The 24,104-nt window shown below is 43.9% G+C and overlaps 1 protein-coding gene across 2 annotated transcripts in view; it reads left to right on the top strand.

The window, feature by feature from the left end:
• The window catches only part of LOC147105077 (S-adenosylhomocysteine hydrolase-like protein 1), a 111,308-nt gene that overhangs the window by 75,726 nt on the left and 11,478 nt on the right, over positions 1-24,104 (top strand). For both annotated transcript variants that reach the window (XM_086011141.1, XM_086011143.1), the window contains exons 6-13: positions 294-388; positions 2,881-2,987; positions 5,561-5,677; positions 8,443-8,506; positions 10,542-10,630; positions 18,474-18,544; positions 20,253-20,347; positions 20,814-20,912. In XM_086011141.1, coding sequence (XP_085867267.1) covers positions 294-388; positions 2,881-2,987; positions 5,561-5,677; positions 8,443-8,506; positions 10,542-10,630; positions 18,474-18,544; positions 20,253-20,347; positions 20,814-20,912 — 737 coding nt within the window. The remainder of the gene's footprint in view (positions 1-293; positions 389-2,880; positions 2,988-5,560; positions 5,678-8,442; positions 8,507-10,541; positions 10,631-18,473; positions 18,545-20,252; positions 20,348-20,813; positions 20,913-24,104) is intronic.

Genomic DNA, 24,104 nt, shown 5'->3' with positions numbered 1-24,104 from the left:
ATGCTCTCACCCATGAAATGCCATCAGCTGATCCCTTCAGATTCTCCCAATGAATATTGGAGAGTCTGGTTCATTGATGTACCCTTACTGCAGTGAAGACTTTTCTTCAAATTGTATTTTGCAAATGATAATCTGATAATTATGGAAAATCTGTTTGAAGTCAGTGGAGCTTGCTTCTATCACTCAATTGAACAATCTGTTTGCTTTTGAATCCTTTAAGCTTGTTATAACTCACAAATATCTTGAGTTTTTCCCATAATTTTTTTTTTCCACCCCCCCCCCCCCTCCCCCAGGATTTGCAGTGTTTGCCTGGAAAGGGGAGTCTGAAGATGATTTCTGGTGGTGCATCGATTGTTGTGTGAACATGAACGGCTGGCAAGCAAATATGGTAAATGAGCTATTGTTCCAGCCAAGTTGAGGACCGAGAACCCTGATTATTGGGTTTTCTTCCTCCAAAGCATTCCATTCTCCAACAACTCTGTAAGGATATTTCTACTAACTTCTCTTCACTCTCTTAGTAACAATTTTAAGTTGATACCACCTCATCATTAACTCCCCAATCAGAGGAAATAGTCTTTCACTCTGTCAAACCCTTTATAATTTTAAAAACCTCAATTAAATCTCCTCTTAACCTTCTTTGCTCCAATGGAAATCTTTGCTCCAATGGAAATAGTCCCAGTAGTTCACATTTCCATAGTTTCCCATCCATGACATCATTCTCGCTTTTAAAAGTCCTTTTTATAATGAGCTGCCCAAAACTCCACACAGTGTTCTTAACTGTGGCCTAGCCAATGTTTTGTGAATATTTATCAATACTTTATTCTTGTAGTCTGTGCCCCCAGTTGTCTTTTTTTATGGCTTTATCTACCTGCACATGCTTTTCTTTTGTGCTGACAGATAAAAATGAAGCGTGTCAGTGCTGGGAATTGGAGCGCTGTTCAGCTTTTTCCAGCATTTCCTTTAACTCCAGTCTTTTGAAGAGATTGTGGCAACGTGAAGTTTTCCGTTTTCCACACCAGCTATTCTTGTGGTCTCTCGGAGCAAGATTGCCGATGTGTGCCACAGGGTGCCTGTGCTACATGCCTGTATCTGCAAGGAGGTGGGCGCAGGCTGTTCCAATGTATTTCAAGCAGGATCTTCACGGCACAAGTGGGGGCTGGTTTCAGATCGAGGTCCCAGAGTTTAAAGGACAGCGTACTTAATTCCTTAAACCAAAACTGTGACAGAAGTGAATGAGCTGCAAAGCTTTCCCGTGCACTCTGGCATTTCACGTGCTTTCTTGCTAATTGTAAGACTGCAGTAATCATAGCGGGTTAAGATGACTTTTAGCCTTTTTTAATAAGTACCAAATCCTTTTATTATCTTCTTAGTACCCTTTGTTCTCTTCCTATCCTCCAACTGCACTTTGCCATTCCCTAGCTGCAAGGAGATGTTGCAAGCAGCCAGTTACAACTCTTCAAACTTTTTCCCCTTCCACCTCCAGCACACTAATGTGGCTGAGCTGGAATGGCGGAGGTGAAACCAACATCCCACTACTCAGTTCTTTGGAACCTCAACCTCCTGACATGACTAAGCTTTTCTTAATTGGATAAAGGAGATTAGATATGCTGGAAAAAAACTAGCCAAGAACTTTAGAAAAGATAAATAGCATTTCACAATATAGTAATTATTGATTTAGTGAAATTAAATGGCACTGTGAAACGATATATAGTGACATTTCGAAACCTGCAATATCCATTTCATTATAGTGCAAGTTTCTGCACTTTGGTGAACTGTAATTACTGAAATTGACATGTTTTACATTCAGTTTTCATTTTAAAAAAAAAACCTCAAACCCATTAAAAAATGGTCACTCAAATTCAAAGGGCAGAATTTTAAATAGCTGTTAGTTAATAGTGCCCCCACGAGGAAATAATCTGCCTATACATTGCACTAGCTGCAGAAAAATTATGAAATGTTCGCAGCATTACGCAGTAACTTATTACAGGTTGTATAACCATTAAGATTTTCAAAATCTGTGAAAGGGGAGAGTGGTTAAAGGGAAGGAGTATAGAGAAGAGTGACCTTGCAGCAGTTGAGATTAAACTAATGTGTTTTTGGAGGATATCTTATCGTAGAATTATTTTATTGGTTCCAGAATCCTGTTAATATTCAGTAAGGCTGGAAAATGTCTTTCCTTTTTGGTTCTGTTGTATAACCTTGACTTAAGATAATTGTGTCCATTGCACTAACTCCAATGACACTTGAGCAAAATCTAGCAATAAAGAAAAAAAGACTTGCATTTATATTGCGCCTTTCATGACCACCGGACTTCTCAAAGCGCTTTACAGCCAATGAAGTACTTTTTGAAGTGTAGTCGCTGTTGTAATGTCGGCAATGCGGCAGCCAATTTGCGCACAGCAAGCTCCCACAAACAGCATTGTGATCACGACCAGATAATCTGTTTTAGTGATGTTGATTTGAGGGATAAATATTGGGCAGGACACTGGGAATAACTCCCCTGCTCTTCTTCAAAATAGTGCCAAGGGATCTTTTACGTCCACCTGAGAGCAAACGGGGCCTCGGTTTAGCACCTCATCCGAAAGACGCCACCTCCGACAGTGCAGCACTCCCTCAGCACTGCACTGGAGTGGCAACCTGGATTTTTGTGCTCAAGTCTCTGGAGTGGGACTTGAACCCACAACCTTCTGACTCTGAGACGAGAGTGCTATCAACTAGGCCACGGCTGACACCTCGTAGTCTCCTTTTCTTTAAATAAACTACGCCTAATTTCCTTAACCATCTCCTCACAGCCTAAACCTGTTGTCGTCAATTTACCAGATTTTGTTGCATATGCAAAAGTTAGTGACAATCTTTTTCTGTGTTTTTGCTCCCTCTTAGATTCTGGATGATGGTGGAGATTTGACTCACTGGGTCTATAAGAAATATCCTAATGTTTTTAAGAAGATCAGAGGCATTGTAGAGGAGAGTGTGACTGGTGTTCACAGGTGGGAATATTAAGATGTTTCTTTTGGCTTAGAAATTTTATCTTAACAACTAGTAATCCGAGATCTTCAGTAAAAAGGAGAGGGGGCGTAGTGGCAGAAAACCGTGACTCTATCTATAGTTAATGGAAATAACTAAGATCACTACTGTTGCATCAGCCTTCAATGAAAATTTCTTGAGTACCTAAAATGGATGAATAGGTGACGTAATGGCTTGGTACAATAGGGCACGATTTTTTTTGCAATTTGCCACATGTGAGATCCTGATCTCCGCTTTGCTGCAATGTGGAAGTGCCACGGGAGCTCAGGAGCTGTACCTTAGGAACTATGTTCTTGAGTGTAGGTAATTTTTACACAGCATTTCTTGAGCTGTGTGTCATGTCAAAGGCAACATACACTATGGTGTGTTTGTACTACATTCCTAGATAAGCTATATATATTTCTCACATTTATTGGGCTTATGAGTACCAGTAATGTCCTTCCTGTATCAAATACGCATTTTCTATTGAAACAGTTTGAGTTTCACATCAAGGCAAGTGTCCAGACCAGCTGCAGTGTGTAGCCTGACTGATTCAACTTCACATTGGCAGCTGTATAACAGCAGCTATCGTGAAGCAAACTTTTAACTCATTCCCAAATGGCCAAACTGACCACCTAGGAACTACTTGAGCTTTATTTTTCATCCCTTTAAGCTTGATTTTACGTTACATCTTTTTAATGTTAGTGCTGTCATTTTTGAGCTTTGCCACCAGATGCTGTCTAGGGTACAGTGTCACCAGTTGCTCTTGTAAATGGACTTTGCACCCCCTACGATCCAGAGTGCTACCAGTATCCCGTTAAACGATAGCATAACCCAGAAATTGTAATGGAGAACTCTTGCTCTTTGTACCGGCTTCTGAAATAAGATGTGTGCCACCATGTGAATCCTTGTCTCCTGAAAGAAGGCAGACTGAAAATGTAACCAAAACGAGGCACAGTTTCAAACCAACAACTTGTTTATTTGCCCAAAATGCATAAATGAACAATCAATCGATTTTCCTTTACTCAATTATGGAAAATAATAAAAATGCTATGTACTTACTCTCTGAAAATAGCCTCTCCTTCTGAAGCTAGTTCAGACTTTTAAAATACAGGCAGATTATTGGTGCTATGAAAACTGAAACTGCTGTTGTCTGTCTGTGAGAGATAGAACAGGCAAGCAAGAGAGCCCCCTCCCCTTAATTCTGTAAGGTGAATGGCTCATCTAAACGAGCTGTCAATCGGGTCACTGGCCTGAGGTGGGAGCCTACCTCTTTGATGTGGGTGCAGGGGGCTCCCACGTGCCTATCTTAGCTAAGCATGTGCCCCCTGCCCCTGGACCTTCAAGTGTTGGAAGGAGTCATCTTGCAATAGCAGAGTATGTTTGAGATTATGCATAACGATCCTCCCTTTGAATAACTAATTAATACTTCACATCAGTATTCTACACATTTGCAATATTCTACACAGCCTGGTTTTAAGATGTTAGCTTATTGTTAAGAAAAATGCTGAATTTATAGGCAGAAATATTATGGGCTAAACATTGAGTAGTGCCCTGGAAAAACTAGCGTCCCCGCGCCGGAAATTGAGTGGTTGCGCCCCAAGAGGGAAGCTGGGCGCTACTGGAAACGCCCCGCATCCCTCTTGGGGCGCTGTGAGTCAATATTGCGGCGTTATGTGCCGCAGCGCCACACGCTGTGGCACGTCGCGCCGTGGTATTGCAGGCCTTCCTCCCCTTCTTAAAGGGGAGGGGCCTAGTGCAGCACGACCTGGGGCCCAGCTGGGCTCCCCGGGGATCGGGAGTGCAGGCAAAAGAGCCCGGCACCCAATAGAAGTGCCGGGCTCTTGGAGCGCAGCCGGCCCTCCGCGGGGGCGGGGGTGTGGGGGGCGCGTTTCAGGAGGTCTGGGACGGGAGCGCAGGCAGGTGCTGGCAGGCGGCCAGCAACAAAAATGGCCGCCCCGCACCTCGCCTTTAAATTGCACCTCCCCGGCCGCAGGTACGCCCCCCTGACCCCATCGGACATAGCGTCCGGCGGTAAGTCAGGGGGGCGCTCCCGAAGATCGTGGCCGGGGCGTGAGCGGGGTGCTGCGCACGCTAATGACGCCAGCGCCGCAGGGCGCTACCGGTTAGCACCACCACTAACCTCCTGCTGAATTTTGCGGGAGGCGTGGGCAGTGCTGCGCCCGGGTGCTAGTTGCTTTGCGTCCCGTTAGCGCCCTCTTAAGGCGCTAACGGGAGGCGCAACCAACTGAATTTTTCCTCCTATAAAAAATCAACTTAAGCAGCCCAGGCAAAATCCAATTTGCCACAGTTAGCAAAGAGACAAATTCTTTAACACTAAAACGGAACCAGTGTTTGGATGTTGTGAATTCAGCTCTGTAAATGTGTTCTTGCATGCACACACAGGGCCAGAAACCAACGTGGAGCAGTCAGGATAATTTGGCTATATCAGCTGCATATCACCAGCATCCTTGTCATAACTGTACCTTTGCATGCATCAAAAGTTAGAAAAACTGGTCTCGCATTAAGGTTTCGTCTTTCTTTTGTTTCATTTCAGATTGTATCAGTTGTCCAAAGCAGGCAAGCTCTGTGTCCCAGCCATGAATGTGAATGATTCTGTTACCAAACAAAAATTTGATAATCTCTACTGCTGCAGGGAGTCCATCTTGGATGGGTAAACAAGTTAGAAATACAGTAGTTTTTCTTCTGGTTTGGAAGGTTTTTGCATGTAACTGACCCATCTCCTTCATTTCAGCAGAAGCATGTTTCTAATTGACCACAGAATTGCTTATAAACCTACAAAAAATGCTCTGCTGAATGGATGGCGCTGGTTTTGCTCTGTTAATGTTGGCATGCCGGGATGTGCAAGTGGGTGCACAGTAGCATGATCGTGACTCATTTTAATGTGAAGCGAAAAACCGCATCAAAGCTCACTTGGGGCTGTTTGGGGATTCTCTGTGTTTGTTTAATCGGTGGCCATTGTGCCCAAAAACACACGTGTCCCCTTACCCCTCCCAGCCCCCTCATTCCCAATCACCGGATCATAGAAAAATAGGAGCAGGAGTAGGCCATTCGGCCCTTCGAGTCTGCTCCACCATTCAATATGATCATGGCTGATCCTCTATCTCAATACCATATTCCTGCTCTCTCCCCATATCCCTTGATGCTTTTTGTGTCTAGAAATCTATCTTATCTCCTTAAATATATTCAGTAACTTGGCCTCCACAGCCTTCTGTGGTGGAGAATTCCACAGGTTCACCACCCTGAGTGAAGACATTTCTCCTCCTCTCAGTCCTAAATGTCCTACCCCGTATCCTGAGACTGTGACCCTTCGTTCTAGACCCCCCCCCCCCCCCCCCCAGCCAGGGGAAACATCCTCCCTGCATCCAGTCTGTCTAGCCCTGTCAGAATTTTATACGTTTCAATGAGATCCCCTCTCATTCTTCTAAACTCTAGTGAATGCAGGCCTAGTCGACTCAATCTCATACGACAGTCCTGCCATCCCAGGAATCAGTCTGGTGAACCTTTGCTGAACTCCCTCTATGGCAAGTATATCCTTTCTTTGGTAAAGTGACCAAAACTGCGCACACTACTCCAGGTGTGGTCTCACCAAGGCCCTGTACAACTGTAGTAAGGCATCCTTGCTCCTGTACTCAAATCCTCTTGCAGTGAAGGCCAAGATACCATTTGCCTTCCTAACTGCTTGCTGCACCTGCATGTTTGCTTTCAGTGACTGGTGTACAAGGACACCCAGGTCCCTTTGTACATCAGCATTTCCCAATCTAGCACCATTTAAATAATACTCTACCTTTCTGTTTTTCCTACCGAAGTGGATAACTTCACATTTATCCATGTTATACTGCATCTGCCATGTATTTGCCCACTCGCTCAACTTGTCTAAATCGCCTTGAAGCCTCTTTGCATCCTCCTCACAACTCACAATCCCACCTAGTTTCATGTCGTCAGCAAACTTGTAAATATTACATTTGGTTCCCTCATTTGGATCGCTCCACATGTTGTTCGAAATGTGCTTTGTTTACCTTCCTACCCTTGGGTTGGGAATCTACAGGGCAAATAAAATGTTGCACAACCTCTGGGTGTGTTGAATTATTACGAGAAATGCCAAAGGCATTGGAAATATTTGATTAGAAGTCTTTGGATGTATTGGGTGAGGCAGCTCAGTGTTAGATTCTGGGATATACTTAACTGCCTTTATGTGGGTTAGTGTGTCCCCCATCTCCCAACGGAGGAGTCTCGCACCGTGAGTGGAAACAGTGAAGAAAAATTAATGTATTTGCTAAAATCTGGTAGCCAAGGTGATCAGGCTTTTTAAAAAAAAAAAAAAAAAAAAAATTGTTATCCCAGCACTGACGTAAATTAATCTAGCAAGTTAAAAAAAGTAAGACTTGCATTTATATAGCGCCTTTCATGACCTCCGGACGTCCCAAAGCGCTTTACAGCCAATGAAGTACTTTTTGAAGTGTGGTTACTGCTGTAATGTAGGAAACACGGCAGCCAATTGTGCACAGCAAGCTCCCACAAACAGCAATGTGATAATGACCAGATAATCTGTTCTCGTGATGTTGATTGAGGGATATTTATTGGCCAGGACACCGGGGATAACTTCCCCCTGCTCTTCTTCGAAATAGTGCCACTGGATCTTTTACGTCCACCTGAGAGGGCAGACGGGGCCCCGGTTTAACGTCTCATCCGAAAGACGGCACCTTTAATGTTGCCATTGGCTGCGCGAGACCCACGTGTTAGGAGCTGGGGGCAGTAATACCACAGTAAAGTAGCTATTGAAACTGCTTTAAAATCACTGTCAAAAAATAAGTGTGACTCGGGAAGCTCCCAAAATCTGTTAATTCAGGGTACTAATTGAAAGTGTGCAGTCACATCTTTTACCATTCTCCTCTTCCCCAGTTACTTGCTTCTGATTTTCTCCTGAAGGTTCTGACTCATGGTGGACATGTCTCCGCTGGTCCCAGCTGGCCTTCGATACCTCATCCAGGCAGTCACTCTTTGTGTGTGAACACAGACAGTGATGGTCAGTGGATGGTTTGACTGTTGGGAGCATCGCGGTTGAGCTCGATCCCATCTGCATGCACCTCCTTTCCAGGGGGATTCACTGGATAGTAATCCGGAGCAGGAACTCCTGCTGTGCGCTCCTGTTGTTGTTCTCCCCTAGCTCAGGGACACAGGCCATTTGGGCAAGTGTTCTGTTGCACCAGCTGAGATATGCCACTCCTGCTGCCAGGGGAGCTATTTCCTTTTTAACACTTCAACTAACATAAGAGGCCCCAATGTGCCCAGAGGATTTTTCTTTTTAAACATTGGATCTCCAATCATATATTACTTCGGTTAACTTTACAAACCTGCTCTTCTTGGACAGCTCATAAACTACGAATCTCATGTTCTGCTTCTGTGTTCCGTTCCCAGCTTAAAGAGAACAACAGATGTGATGTTCGGTGGAAAGCAAGTGGTAGTGTGTGGATACGGAGAGGTAATGTCCAGTCTACTCCCAAGCAATGTTTCTGCTAAGGTGCGCGTGGCCGCGCAGTCATTTGAAAGGTCCCACGCAGGCCACTCACTGGCTTTTACACTGTAAATACCACTCATGCGCAGAAATTTAAAGGGACCACGCATTAAAAGAAACAGACCGTGCAGAACAAAGCACAGCTCACGGGGAACATTACTCTGAAGTACTTCTAGAAATAAATACTTCAAAACCAAAATGGCTTTTTTTTTGCTTTATAATCCTGTTTGTGACCTAATCTTTGTGCTGAATGCTATCAATTAGTGCTCATTCCAGTTAACTGCAAGCAGTGGATCATGATTTTTGTCCTTTTGCATGGTCACTGTGCAAACATTGGATATCTGATTGGCAAGCTGCCCTATAAAAGCACGGTCCTGCCTGTGCGTGTGTTGATTTGGGTTGTGGTGCTGCTGAAGCTATTGTACATTACTGAAAAAGTGCAGTGACTTCTGGACAATCGATTTATTGCACAAAAGTGCCCCTCTGGCAGCGAGAGAGCAGCTATCACCGAGACCTAGCAAAGTGATTCATGTGTTACATGTACTTCAGTCCCACATGTTCCTTGCAAATGTAAAACTGAAATAACCCAAGTAATGTTTTTGGTGTCGGAAATGCATTCGAAGGTTCTGCTCAGCGTTCCCTCAGCCCCTCCCCCTTTCTATATCGTCTTGCATGTATGGAGGCTGTAGCAGTGGCTAATGTATCTCTTGTAGAGGAGTTGTTTGTCACGTTTTAATATACCCTAATTTATCTAGAGAGCAATTTTATAAAAGTAAAAAAAAAAAAAGCTTTTAAGTGCAGCTTGTCCCACATCCTCGTCTATTTTGCAGATCAGCTAGAATGATGGATGCAATAGTGAGCATATTGTATCTGTCACTGTACCTAGGAAACCAGGCAAGGCTCCAGTTGTGAAAGACTGCTTACGCAGGGAGGCCTGACAGAGTAGCAAGAATCTTGCTTTACTGGTTTTGAATTTAGGTTGGGGGGCGGGGGGGAAGTAATATTCGTAACTCTGCTGTTAATAATATCAGATCAAGAGAAATGGCTCTTCGAAAATAAAGAACAAAAATGCTGGAAATACAGTCTGTCATTGAAAAATAAATATTTTAATGTTCTGGGTACGAAACATTGTCTCAAGTTCTAAAGAAGAACTCCATCAGAAACAGTAGCCTGTCTTTCTCACTCTGATGCATTTAAGAGGAAGATAGATAAACACATATGGGTGAAAGGAATAGAAGATTATGCTGTTGGGGTTTAGATTGGTGGTCACACAATTTATAGAAGATTTACTTAGCACTCCTGATGGCTTAGTGTGTAGGTGCTCCACCCAGCGTGATATTGAGCCATACAGACTAGAAGATCCTAGATTTGATTCCTGGGTTTGTGTGGGGTTAGCCGATCTCAGGTTTGTCCCTGTTGGAGCACTAGAATTGGCCTAGCTATGCTGGGCTAGAGAAGGAAAAAAAATCAGCTGGATTGATATCCGATGATTCCTACGGGAAATACGAGCGTGCTGAATTTAGATGAGGAAAAGGTCACCTTTGGCTTTGATTCCCCAGTTAGTCAAACTGCCTGCTGACCCTCACCTTCAAGGCTCAAATGGTTAGCTGAGTGAGCTGAGCGCAAACACCCATAAAACCATAGGACAAAAATTGGCAAGGAAGAAATCAAATGCTTTCTTCCTGTGGAGCATAAACACCGGCATGGACCAGTTGGGCTGACTGGCCTGTTTCTGTGCTGTATGTTCTATGCAATTCCATGTAGATGATGACTGGCCTGTTGCATATTTCCAGCATTTTCAGTTCTCATTTCAAATTTCTATCTCTTGTGGTTTTTTCTTTTATTCTCCACAGCCACTTTAAACTTCCTTACAGCATTGCTTCTGAAATCGCTTGCAGTAAACCACGCAGCAGTAAAACAATTCCGTTTAATATCTTTGCTGTTCCTCAAAAGTGACAGACTGTAAAGAAAAAAATAATGTTTTTAACTATGTTTTTTATAGGTTGGAAAAGGTTGCTGCGCTGCTCTGAAGGCGCTGGGCGCTGTTGTGTATGTGACCGAGATTGATCCAATTTGTGCTCTGCAGGCTTGGTAAGATGACTGTTTTCAATGCTTATTGTAGCTCCGTGCTCAAACCTCTGGTATCTCGGCTGAGGGAAAGTAGGGGGTTAGCGGAGTCCTTAAGGTAAAACTGAGCAGAATATATCTCTCTGGTTTAGAAGATATTTTATTCCCATGCATCTGATATGGTGAATGCTTTTGTTCTGTATTAATTTCTGCACTATTTAGCCAGCTGCATTTTTGCTATGCTTTCCTCGGCGAAATATTGTACCTAATTGCCATTTTTCAATTCAGTTCATATTTGAGCAATGCAGGAAAACCTCAACATTGGAAGTACAACTTCATCTTTTAATTCCAAGAATACTGTGGGCCGACAAATGTACTGTGCTTCGGTGCATTTCTTTATCTTCATTTACCACTAGACTGTGTCTTCATTTACCACTAGACTGTGTCTTCATTTACCACTAGACTGTGTCTTCATTTACCACTAGACTGTGTCTTCATTTACCACTAGACTGTGTCTTCATTTACCACTAGACTGTGTCTACAAGTAATTTTTGCAGATATCACATGAAAGAACAGCAGGATGTCTTTCAAAAGCTAAATTAACTTTTTTTTAGTAATGAAAGAGTATATTTAAAAAAAAAAAAAAATACATTTGCTTTCTTCCTTGCCAATTTTTGTCCTATGGTTTTATGGGTGTTTGCGCTCACTCAACTAGCCATTTGAGCCTTGAAGGCGAGGGTCAGCAGGCAGTTTGACCAGCTGGGGAATCAAAGCCAAAGGTGACCTTTTCCTCATCTAAATTCAGCACCCTCGTATTTCCCGTAGGAATCACCGGATATCAATTCAGCTGATTTTTTTTTTCCTTCTCTAGCCCAGCATAGCTAGGCAAATTCTAGTGCTCCAACAGGGACAAACCTGAGATCAGCTAACCCCACACAAACCCAGGAATCAAACCTAGGATCTTCTGGTCTGTATGGCTCAATATCACGCTGGGTGGAGCACCTACACACGAAGCCATCGGGAGTGCTAAGTAAATCTTCTATAAATTATGTGACCACCAATTTAACACAGAGAAGACCGTTGAAGCAAATAAGGCAGCTCCAAGATATGCTTCAACCCCCGATAGAATACTCTGCTTCGGCTCGCTACCTAACCGAGAAGCTAGGACAAGCTCCGTCTCTATATTAAGCTTTTGGATGAGGTACGAGAGTGGGTGGGGGACAGCAGGTGTCTACTGGCATCTAGAGGTCAGAAGCAAACTGAGCCCCATTTGTTTCCCCCCCCGCCCCCCCCTGATGAAAAAGGACAAATTGGGCTTCCCTCATGATTCAGTGAGTAGCTGACTAGTCATGATTGTCCCAGATTCAATTCCCTGTTTATGTTGTTAGCTATGAGGGGCCTAGATAGAGTGGATAGGAAGGACCTAGTTCCCTTAGTAGAGAAGTCAATAACCAGGGGGCATAGATTTAAAGTAGAAGGATTAGAGGGGAGCTGAGGAGAACTTTTTTCACCCAGAGGGTGGTGGGGGTCTGGAACTCAGTGCCTGAAAGGGTGGTAGAGGCAGAAATCCTCATCACATTTAAAAAGTACTTGGATAGGCACTTGAAGTGCTGTAACCTACAAAGCTACGGACCAAGAGCAGGAAAGTGGGATTAGGCTGCTGTGATATCCGAGTGGTAAGGTCCAATAACTGACATAAGTGAGACTTCAGGAACCAAAACTTAACTTTTTAATTACACAGGTTAGGAGAGAACATAGCTCTTACAGCTGCAGGCATGCACACACTATTTCTTACTGCACGATGCAAAGATGGAGGATCCTATGAGTCATACCCACAAAGCCACATTACCTAAATACTTGTGTAGCAGGACTTACCTTAAAACACTGGTAAATGAACCCTTTAATATTTGCCTCCATCTGGTGGATAACTTAAGCATTACATCCGAGATTACTATAGCTGGATAGCTCTTTTTTAGCCAGCATAGACACGATGGGCTGGATTTTCCTAAGCCCCTGGAGTCGGGTTGGAGGCGTGCGGGCGATAAAAATCGGAGATCCGGGGGTCCCGACCCCATCCCGCCTCCATGTCAATTTCATAGGAGTCGGGTTGCCGACAAGTGCTGGAACCCGACTCCCAGAGGTGGGAAGGGATTAAAGGCAATTAAACTGCCTGTTAACGATTTTTGCCTATTCGCGATTTTTATTGCTGGTTTGTGAGCTTCCCGACAGCTCCAAACCATGAAAAGTTTTCGAGGCGGGACGTGGGTCTGAGGTCTTGGAGGGGTCGAGATGCCCAGTGTTCAGGTGAGTGAGGGGTGCAGAAGTGCAAAGGTAAGTGTTTTGCAAGTGTTTAAAGTGTTTAAATAAGTTTAACTTACTTTTACTTACCTTTACAGGAGTCCTGCATTCCAGTGTTGGGAGTCGGCTGCAAGAACCACAGAAGCTCCGATTTTTACAAAAAAATCAGCTGCTTGGTTTCTGCAGCAAAATGATTTTAAAGTTATCCTGAGAAAGGACTGAGGCTGAATTAGCAGTTTTTCAGTGCTTGACAGCTTCAAACAGCTGTTAAACACTGATATTTCATCTGCCAAAAGCTTTTGACAGATGAAATGTCAATCTCTGACGTCACCTGTTGCCGGGTGGCCCGTAATTGGCCTGCTGAGCCCACAAGGCGGGCTCAACAAGGTCAATCAGAGGAAAATCCAGTGGGTTGGCCACATCTCCATGGAGGCGGGACAACAAGCCCGAATGTGGGTTTCCCACCTCCAACCCGCCCCCATAGCAAAATCCAGCCCAATGGGTCAAATGGCCTCCTTCTGTGCCGTGGACTTCTGATTCTCAGCCACTGCAGCTCCCCGGGTCCGGGAGGAAAAACAATCATCGAGGGTTCCTGCTCTTGATCACTATCCAGTGACCACTGCTGAGCACAGGATTGTGCTCAGCAGGGGCCCCCTCATACAGCTGATTTCATTGGTAACATGAGTAATGGTCACTTGGACCATGTGCTCGAGGCAACTGGCACTGGCACATTGTGGAATTGTACCCCAGTAGGAATTAGTGACTTCAGGAGGAAAGGAGAGATACCTGGCAAGGAGAAAATAAGTTTTTTTTTAAAAAAACAAAATGACTAATTTGCAGAAAATGCTGGAAACACTCAGCAGGCCAGGCAGCATCCGTGGAGAGAGAAACACATTTAACGTTTCAGGTCTGGGACCCTTCATCAGAACTGAAACGTTAACTCTCTTTCTCTCTCCACGGATGCTGCCTGGCCTGCTGAGTGTTACCAGCATTTTCTGTTGTTGTTTCAGATTTCCAGCATCTGCAGTATTTTGCTTATTGACTAATTTGCAGATATTTTTAGTGAGCTCCAAATTATGTAACAAAATGGCTTAATCCTATGGTGATATCAAACCAATGATTCAGTAGATCGAGAGAAAAAAATTATATTGAAGATCTTTCAAATTTTTGTTCAATTAACTGATAAATAATCCCGTGGTCTATTTGCGATGTCTAATCAATCAACTTAATTTGGTGGAAGAACATATAACTCCTGGTAATGCATGCAAATCACAGAAAGTTAACATGCAGGTACAGCAAGCAATTAGGAAGGCAAATGGTATTTTAGCCTTTATTGCAAGCAGGGTTGGGTATAAGAACATAAGAAATAGGAGCAGGAGTAGGCCAATCGGCCCCTCGAGCCTGCTCCGCCATTCAATAAGATCATGGCTGATCTGATCCTAACTGCCAATCCACTATCACAGAACCATCTCCTGAATCTAACAGAATTAGACACACGAAATAGGAGCAGGATCAGGCTACACGGCCCCTGGGCCCGCTCCGCTACCCACAGGGCCATGACCGATCCGAACCTAGACTCATGTCCAAATTCCTGCCCGCTCCCCGTAACCCTTAATTGCCTTTACTTCTAGGAAACTGTCTATTTCTGTTTTAAATTTATGTAATGATGTAGCTTCTACAGCTTTTTGGGGCAGCATATTCCATGGACCTACCACCCTCTGAGTGAAGTAGTTCCTCCTCATCTCAGTTTTGAAAGAGCAGCCCCTTATTCTAAGACTATGCCCCCTAGTTCTAGTTTCACCCATCATCGGGAACATCTTCCCCGCATTCACCCGATCCAACCCCTTCACAATCTTATATGTTTCAATAAGATCGCCTCTCATTCTTCTGAACTCCAATGAGTGGAGTCCCAATCTACTCAACCTCTCCTCATATGTCCATCCCCTCATCCCCGGGATTAAGCGAGTGAACCTTCTTTGTACTGACTCGAGAGCAAGTATGTCCTTTCTTAAGTATGGACACCAAAACTGTACGCAGTATTCCAGGTGCGGTCTCACCAATACCTTGTACAACTGAAGCAATACCTCCCTATTTTTATATTCTATCCCCCTAGCAATGAAAGCCAACATTCCATTGGCCTTCTTAATCACTTGCTGCACCTGCATACTAACCTTTTGAGTTTCGTGCACCAGGACCCCCAGATCCCCTTGTACTTCAGTACTTTCCAGTTTCTTGCCATTAAGATAATAACTTGCTCTACGATTTTTCCTGCCAAAGTGCATAACCTCACACTTTCCAGTATTGTATTCCATCTGCCAAATCTCTGCCCACTTACTTAGCCTGCCTATGTCCCCTTGCAGGTTTTTTATGTCCTCCTCACTCTCTACTTTCCCTCCCATCTTAGTATCATCTGCAAACTTTGATATGTTACACTCGGTCCCCTCCTCCAAATCGTTAATATAGATTGTAAAGAGTTGGGGACCCAGCACTGACCCCTGCGGAACACCACTAGTTACTGATTGCCAGTCTGAGAATGAACCATTTATCCCAACTCTCTGCCTTCTGTTAGATAGCCAATCCTCTATCCATGCCAGAATATTACCCCCAATCCTGTGATTTTTTATCTTAAGCAATAATCTTTTGTGTGGCACCTTGTCAAATACCTTTTGGAAGTCTAAATACACTACATCTACTGGTTCCCCTTTATCCACCCTATATGTTACTTCCTCAAAGAACTCCAGCAAATTTGTCAAACATGACTTCCCCTTCATAAAACCATGCTGACTTTGTCCTATTAAATTATGATTATCCAAATGTTCTGTTACTGTCTCCTTAATAATGGACTCCAAAATTTTACCTACCACAGATGTTAGGCTAACCGGTCTATAGTTTCCAGCCTTCTGTCTACTGCCCTTTTTAAATAAGGGTGTTACATTAGCAGTTTTCCAGTCTGCCGGGACCTTTGCCGAGTCCAGGGAGTTTTGGAAAATTATTACCAATGCATCCACAATCCCTACCGCCACTTCCCTCAAGACCCTAGGATGTAAGCCATCAGGTCCAGGTGATTTATCCGCCTTGAGTCCCATTATTTTACCGAGTACCACTTCCTTAGTGATTTTGATCATGTTTAGCTCCTCCCCCCCCCTTTAGCCCCCTGTTTGTCCAGTGTTGGGATATTCTTAGTGTCTTCTACTGTAAAGACTGATATAAATTCATTGTGTTTTTGCCATCTCCATATTTCCCACCATTAATTTCCCAGTCTCATCCTCTAAGGGACCAACATTTACTTTAGCCACCCTTTTTCTTTTTATATAACCATAAAAACTCTTACTATCTGTTTTTATATTTTTTGGTAATTTACTTTCATAATCTATCTTCCCTTTCTTAATCAATCTTTTTGTTGTTTTTTGCTGTCTTTTAAAGTTTTCCCAATCCTCTATCCTCCCACTAGATTTGGCTACCTTATATGCCCTTGTTTTTAGTCGAATATTATCCTTAATTTCTTTATTTAGCCATGGATGGCTGTCTTTTCTTTTACACCCTTTTCTTCTCAGTGGAATATATATTTTTTGGAAGTTGTAAAATAACTCCTTAAATGTACACCACTGATCATGTATCGTCTTACCCTTTAATCTATTTTCCCAATCCACTCTACTCAATTCCGCTCTCATACCTTCATAGTCTCCTTTATTCAAGCTTAGCATGCTTGTTTGAGATCCAACCTTCTCACCCTCTAATTGAATATGGAATTCAACCATGTTATGGTCACTCATTCCAAGGGGATCCTTTACTAGGACATTTTTAATTAATCCTGTCTCGTTACACAGGACCAGATCTGAGGTTGCTTGCCCCCTGGTCGGTTCAGTTACATACTGCTCAAGAAACCCATCCCTAACACACTCAATGAACTCATCCTCAAGGCAGCCCTGCCCAATTTGATTTGTCCAATTAATATGATAGTTAAAATCCCCCATAATTATAGATGTTCCCTTATTACAAGCCTCAACAATTTCCTGATTGATACTCCGTCCAACAGAGTTGCCACTGTTCGGAGGCCTATAGACTACGCCCACTAGTGTTTTTTTCCCCTTATTATTCCTTACCTCCACCCAAACTGTTTCATTATCCTGATCTTTTGACCCAATATCATTTCTCTGTATTACAGTGATTCCTTCCTTTATTAACATAGCCACCCCACCTCCCCTTCCTTCCTGCCTGTCCTTCCTGATCGTTAAATAACCTGGTATGTTTAATTCCCAGGCATTGTCACCCTGCAGCCATGTTTCTGTAATGGCCACAAGATCATACCCATATGTAGCTATTTGTGCCATTAACTCGTCTATTTTGTTACGAATGCTACGTGCATTCAGATAGAGAACTTTCAAAGATGTTTTGTGACACTTAGTTCCTGCTTTTGCCCTTTTTATTACTTTACCTTTTACTCCATACCTTCTGCCCCTTCCTGACACGCTCTGGTTTTTAATTTCCCCACTGCTACCTAAGTCTATGACCTTCTCTGTTGTCATTTTTATTATTTGCTCTCTAGGAACCTCCCCCCCACTAGTTAGTTTAAAGCCCTCTCTACAGCCCTAGTTATATGATCCGCCAGGACTCTAGTCCCAGCACTGGCCAAGTGAAGCCTGTCCCAACGAAACAGCTCCCTCCTGCCCCAGTACTGGTGCCAGTATAAGAGTACGGAAGTCTTGCTGCAATTATATAGGGCCTTGGTGAGACCACACCTGGAGTACTGTGTACAGTTTTGGTCTCCTTACCTAAGGAAGAATATACTTGCCTTAGAGGGGGTGCAATGAGGTTCACTAGATTGATTCCTCAGATGAGAGGGCTGTTCTATGAGGAGAGATTGAGTAGAATGGGCCTATACTCTCTGGAGTTTAGAAGAATGAGTGGTGTTCTCTTTGAAACGTATAAATGTCTTGGAGGGCTTGACAGGTAGATACTGAGAGGCTGTTTCCCCTGGCTGGCGAGTCTTGAACTAGGGGTCTCAGGATAAGGGGTCGGCCATTTAAGACTGAGATGAGAAGAAATTTCTTCACTCAGAGGCTTGTGAATCTTTGGAATTCTCTACCCCAGAGCGCTGTGGATGCTCAGTCGACGAATATGTTGAAGACTGAGATCGATAGATTTTTGGGCACTAAGGGAATCAAAAGACATGGGGCTACGCCGGGAAAGTGGAGTTGATGTAGAGGTTCAGCCATGACCTTATTAAATGGCGGAGCAGGCTCGATGGGCCGTATGGCCTACTCTTGCTCCTATTTCTTGTGTTCTTTCGCTGCCCAATAATATTCAACCCACCTGATAGAATTGACTAGAGGCATAACTATTTGGACCTCAACCTAAATAGACTTTGGAAACCAGCAGACCATGGGTTAACACTAGCAGAAAAAGTAAGGTTTATCACTTTGTGAGTTAGTGTAATGAGTCTTCAATGTGCTTTGATAAAACAGATGACCCTGTTAAGTAGCTGACCCTTGTGTCAAAAGCAAAAAACTTTCAGACCAAGGCATTAATTGCTTTATTTTCATTGTAAACCTTTTTTTTTCCTCCGTAGTATGGACGGATTTCGTGTGATGAAACTGAATGAAGTCATACGGCAGGGGGATTTGATCATTACCTGCACAGGTATTGGAGGGATACAGATGTAGTTACAGCGTGGATAATGTCTTAATTAGCAGCCCAGTCTACCTAATGTGATGGCAAACATTGCTCTGGAAGTGAGGTATGGGATGGGGGAAGGCCAAGTTGTGGAATGCTGAAAAATGTCCTAAAGATATATTTTAAAAAAAAATGAAATCGTGGCAGAGGTGAGTTAAATATTATCTTCATTTACTGAATGTTCTGTTTAGATGCTGATTTGGAAGCACCCCTATATTTGACTCCAGGGGGGTTTAAGTAAAATTTGGTTTTTGGTGTCAGTTCAATGAAACCCTTTCAGTGAATATTTAATTTAGTCCAAAAGCACAGGCATCAAACGGGACATTTGAAGAACCGTGGATTTATTGCATTTTGCTTTTTGTTTCCCCTCTTAAATTAAGTTTTCTTCTGTTTTGTTACCAGAATCAATGGGGCAATTTTAACCTTAAAGAATGGGTGGGTTGGGAACATTGGGGTAGTTAAATTGTTAAAAATGAGTTTCCCGACCGGAATCCACCTCCAACTCGCCCATTTCCGGTTTTAACGGAAGCGGGGCAGCGACCAACCCGCTCCCAGGAGGCGGGACGTCAATTTAAATATTATAATGAGGCTGAAAGCCTTTTTTTTAAACCTCCATTTTGTTTTTAACTGCATGTGGACGGGTTTTACACAATTCGTAAAACCCGGCAGTTACAGCAAGCCGGGGACTGCTGGATCCAGGAGGTAAGTGCCTTTATACCTACCTCCTGGATCCCTGCCTAACCTACTCATTCCCACCCCAACCCTCCCCCTGATCCTTTCAACAGCACGGCCTAATCCCTCCCTCCCTCTGTGTGGCCTAGTGCCAGAGGCATGCCCGCAGCCAGCCAGCGCCTCGAGCTGGCTGGCTGCGGGCGGGAAATTGAGGCCTCGCATGCAAATCAGGCCCTGGCGTTAAAGTCGTCAAGGCCTGCGAGAAACCTGGCCTCCCAGTTTTCCCAACTGCCTCGGAGCCCCCAACCCGCCCTCCTCCTTAAAACCAAGCCCCAAGAGTCCAATGATGAGGCCAAACTTACCTATTAATGATTGCAGAGCTGTTGAATGATGTCCCCCGTAACCTGCTGTGAATGAATAGTCTTGTATATTATTCGCAATGATGCATTTTATAAATTGCTTTTCAGATTGCATTTCAAGTGGTGTATGGCTGTAGCTGGATTTACATATCGTGCACAGTTTAAAAAAAAAAAAAAATGATGTGGAGATGCCGGTGTTGGACTGGGGTGGACAAATGTGAGAAGTCGCACAACACCAGGTTATAGTCCAACAGCTTTATTTGAAATCACAAGCTTTCGAACGCTGCTCCTTCACCTGACGGACTATAACCTGGTATAACAACAGAAAATGCTGGAAAAACTCAGCAGGTCAGGCAACATCCGTGGAGAGAAATTTGAGTTGACGTTTCGGGTTTGACCCTTCTTCAAAACTGGAGAGAAAAGGAACTAGATCGAAGGCAGGGCTGCGATCGGACAAAAGAATAAAAGAACCAAAAGAAGTAAAAGAGATTAGAAGCTAGACGAGATGGTAATAGGCTGAGATTAGGTGTAAAGTGTAATGGCAGGGCAAAAGATAGCTGCCAGGTGTGAGAGAGAAACAAAAGGATAACCTGGTGTTGTGTGACTTCTCACATTAAAAAAAAATGTATATGTTCTGTTTTCAGGTAACAAGAACGTTGTTACTAGGGAACTGCTTGACCGAATGAAAAATGGCTGCATTGTCTGCAACATGGGGCATTCCAACACTGAGATTGACGTGGTAAGGAAAGGTTTATCACAGACGTTTAAAGTGAAATTAAACACTTGGGGAAAGATCAGGGAATTGGGATTAAAATAGCACCCAGACAAGCATGATTGGCCAATGGCCCCTTCTGTGTCACAATTTCTATGATTCTGTGTAACCTTTTGTCTAGTAAAGTGCCTGATAATAGCTGTATTTACATGATAATAGTCCTTCCAGAAACCTGAATGCTTCAGGCATTCTGACTTTTTTTTTCACAAAAAAAGTAACGCATTAACGTCACAATTTGCTACAGTATTAAAAGATTTTACTAAAATGAGAGTAATTATTAGTTAAACAAAATATGAATTAATTTTGAATGCAAGTTATTAGACCAGTTAAAATGGAATATGCTAGGTTTTTTTTTATTGTTTGTTTTTCAATGGTTGTATCGCTCTATTTTGTAATATTTGTATCTGGTTTTTCTTCACAATTTCTACTGCAGGCTAGCCTACGTACTCCAGAACTGACATGGGAGCGTGTACGGTCTCAAGTTGATCATGTGATCTGGCCCGATGGGAAGCGTGTTGTGCTTTTAGCTGAGGTTTGTCGACTTCATTCAGCTTCTAGAGCAAGAACCTGTACAGGAATTAGTTCAAGGTAGTTCACAGCAGCCCTAAGGGTAATAACATTGTGAGCACAAAGCTGCCGAGAATCACAAGGCAAGCATTTATTTATTTTTCCCCATTCCTGAAGCCACTGACTTTTATCTGGGTACAGTTCCATTGGTGTAGGCAGCCCGCAACCGGCCTTTCAGTCAAATAAAAGGGAGGGGGGGGGGGGGGGGGGGAAAACAGCAAATACTACAAATCTGAAAGAGCAGCAGAAAATTCTGAAAACGCACAGTAAGTCAGTCAGCTTCTGTGAAGAGAGCTAGACTGTGACATACTTGAACATATTAGCATCGAGAGGGAGGAGGTACTAGCGGTTTTAGCAGGCCAAAAAGTGGATAAATCCCCAGGCCCGGACGAGATGTATCCCAGGCTGTTGTGTGAGGCAAAGGAAGAGATTGCAGGGGCTCTGACACAAATTTTCAGAACCTCTCTGGCCACAGGGGATGTACCAGAGGACTGGAGAACAGCTAACGTAGTACCATTATTCAAGAAGGGTAGCAGGGATAAACCAGGGAATTACAGGCCAGTGAGCCTAACATCTGTGGTAGGGAAATTATTGGAAAAAATTCTGAGGGACAAAATTAGTCTCCACTTGGAGAGGCAAGGGTTACTCGGGGATAGTCAGCATGGCTTTGTCAAGGGTAAATCATGTCTGACCAATCTGATTGAATTTTTCGAGGGGGTGACTAGTTGTGTGGATGAGGGAAATGCTGTGGATGTGGTTTACGTGGATTTCAGTAAAGCTTTTGACAAAGTCCCGCATAGGAGACTGGTCAAGAAGGTAAGAGCCCATGGGATCCAGGGTGCCTTGGCGCGTTGGATCCTAAACTGGCTGAGTGGCAGGAGGCAGAGGGTGATGGTCGAAGGTTGCTTTTGTGACTGGAAGCCTGTGTCCAGTGGGGTACCTCAGGGTTCGGTGCTGGGACCCTTGTTGTTTGTGATCTACATAAATGATTTGGATGAGAATGTAAAAGGTATGATCAGTAAGTTCGCAGATGACACGAAAATTGGTGGGGTGGTAAATTGCGAGGAGGAAAGCCTCAGGCTACAGGACGATATAAACGGGTTGGTCAGATGGGCGGAAAAGTGGCAAATGGAATTTAACCCTGAAAAGTGCGAGGTGATGCATTTTGGACGGACAAATAAGGCAAGGGAATACACAATGAGTGGTAGGACCCTAGGAAGTACAGAGGGTCAGAGGGACCTTGGTGTACATGTACATAGATCCCTGAAGGCAGCGGAACAGGTAGATAAGGTGGTTAAAAAGGCATATGGGATACTTGCCTTCATTAGCCGAGGCATAGAATATAAGAGCAGGGAGGTTATGATGGAGCTGTACAAAACGCTGGTGAGGCCACAGCTGGAGTACTGTGTGCAGTTCTGGTCGCCTCACTATAGGAAGGATGTGATTGCTTTGGAGAGGGTGCAGAGAAGATTCACCAGGATGTTACCTGGGATGGAGCGCCTCCGCTATGAAGAAAGACTAAACAGGCTGGGGTTGTTTTCCTTGGAGCAAAGAAGGCTGAGGGGGGACCTGATTGAGGTGTACAAAATGATGAGGGGCATAGATAGGGTAGATAAAGAGGAACTTTTCCCCTTAGTAGGGGGGTCAATAACAAGGGGGCATAGATTCAAGGTAAGGGGCAGGAGGTTTGGAGGGGATTTGAGGAGGAACTTTTTCACCCAGAGGGTGGTTGGAATCTGGAACTCACTGCCTGAAAGGGCGGTAGAGGCAGGAACCCTCATAACATTCAAGAAGCATTTGGATGAGCACTTGAAATGCCATTGCATACAAGGCTATGGACCAAATGCTGGAAAATGGGATTAGACTGGACAGGGATTGATGGTCGGCGCAGACACGATGGGCCGAAGGGCCTCTTTCTGTGCTGTATAACTCTATGACTCTATGAACACTTTGGACGGTGGCTTCCTTCTGAATATAATAGAATCAGGAAGAAAAAGGGCGAGAAAGGAAAATGCAAGCAAGCAATAGATGCTGGAGTCACAAAAGGGAAAGTTAACAAAAGCAGGTGAATTTTTTGGGAGATGTAAGTGATCCTTTCAGACTGGCAATAGACAGACTTTAAAGACACAATAGAACTGCTTCTAGCCAAGATGGTGAGCGCGTCAGCTATGCTGGAAAACTGGAAAAAAGATAGAAAGTCTGCAAATTCAGTTCTGGAAAGAATACTGATATGCTGGAAAATGGAGGATTTGGCAAAGGTCTAAAGTTAGAGTTCAGAGCAGAGGGCTGCAGCGTGCCCATGGGAAAGATACTGTACTGTTCCTGAAGCTGGAATTGAGCTTGGCTGCACATGCATAAGGCTCAAGGTAGAGAGGCAAGAGTGAGAATGGGAGGGGGTTTAGGTGGCGAATTGTAGGGAGCTCAGTGTGACAATTATGGATGGAATGGAGGTTGTTCGGATAAGCGGTCACCTAATTTGAGTTCAGTGTCCTTTAGAGGAGCCTGCACTGTGAGCTGTAAATACCACACACTATATTGGAGGACCTACATGTAAGTTGCTGTCTCACATGGAAGAGTGTTTGGGGCCCCAGACAGTGGTCTGGGAGGAAGTGAATGGACAAGTCATAGTGTTGCACCTGCTGCAATTGCACAGGAAAATATTTGATAAATATTTGAAGCAGGAGAAGATGCAAGGCGATGGGCAAAGAGTGGGGCAGTGGGGTTAGTTTTGGATTGCTCTAGCAAAGATCTGGCACAATCCAATGAGCCCAAATGGCCTGATTCTGTACGATAGCAAAATACTGCAGATGCTGGAAATCTAAAATAACAACAGAGAATGCTGGAAAAACTCAGCAGGTCAGGCAACATCCGTGGAGAGAAATTTGAGTTGACGTTTCGGGTTGAAACCCTTCTTCAAAACTGGAAAGAAAATAAAAAGATCGAAGGCAAAGTTGCAATCGAACAAAAGAAGAAAAAGAGACAATAAAAGGTATGCGAAGCCAGATGAGATGGTAATGGGCCCGTGGAGACAAAAGGCAGCTGAGGTTAGGTGTGAAGTGTACTGGCAGGATAAGGACAGCTGCCAGGTGAGAGAGAAACAAAAGGAAAGGGGGGGGGGAGAAAAAAAAGGGACCCAAAACAAAGGGGTGGAAAAAAT

Source organism: Somniosus microcephalus, chromosome 18, assembly GCF_052327205.1.
Source record: "Somniosus microcephalus isolate GS21.2 chromosome 18, FLI_Smic_1.0, whole genome shotgun sequence".
NCBI classification, from domain to species: Eukaryota; Metazoa; Chordata; class Chondrichthyes; order Squaliformes; family Somniosidae; genus Somniosus; species Somniosus microcephalus.
This window is presented reverse-complemented; position numbering and strand designations above follow the sequence as displayed.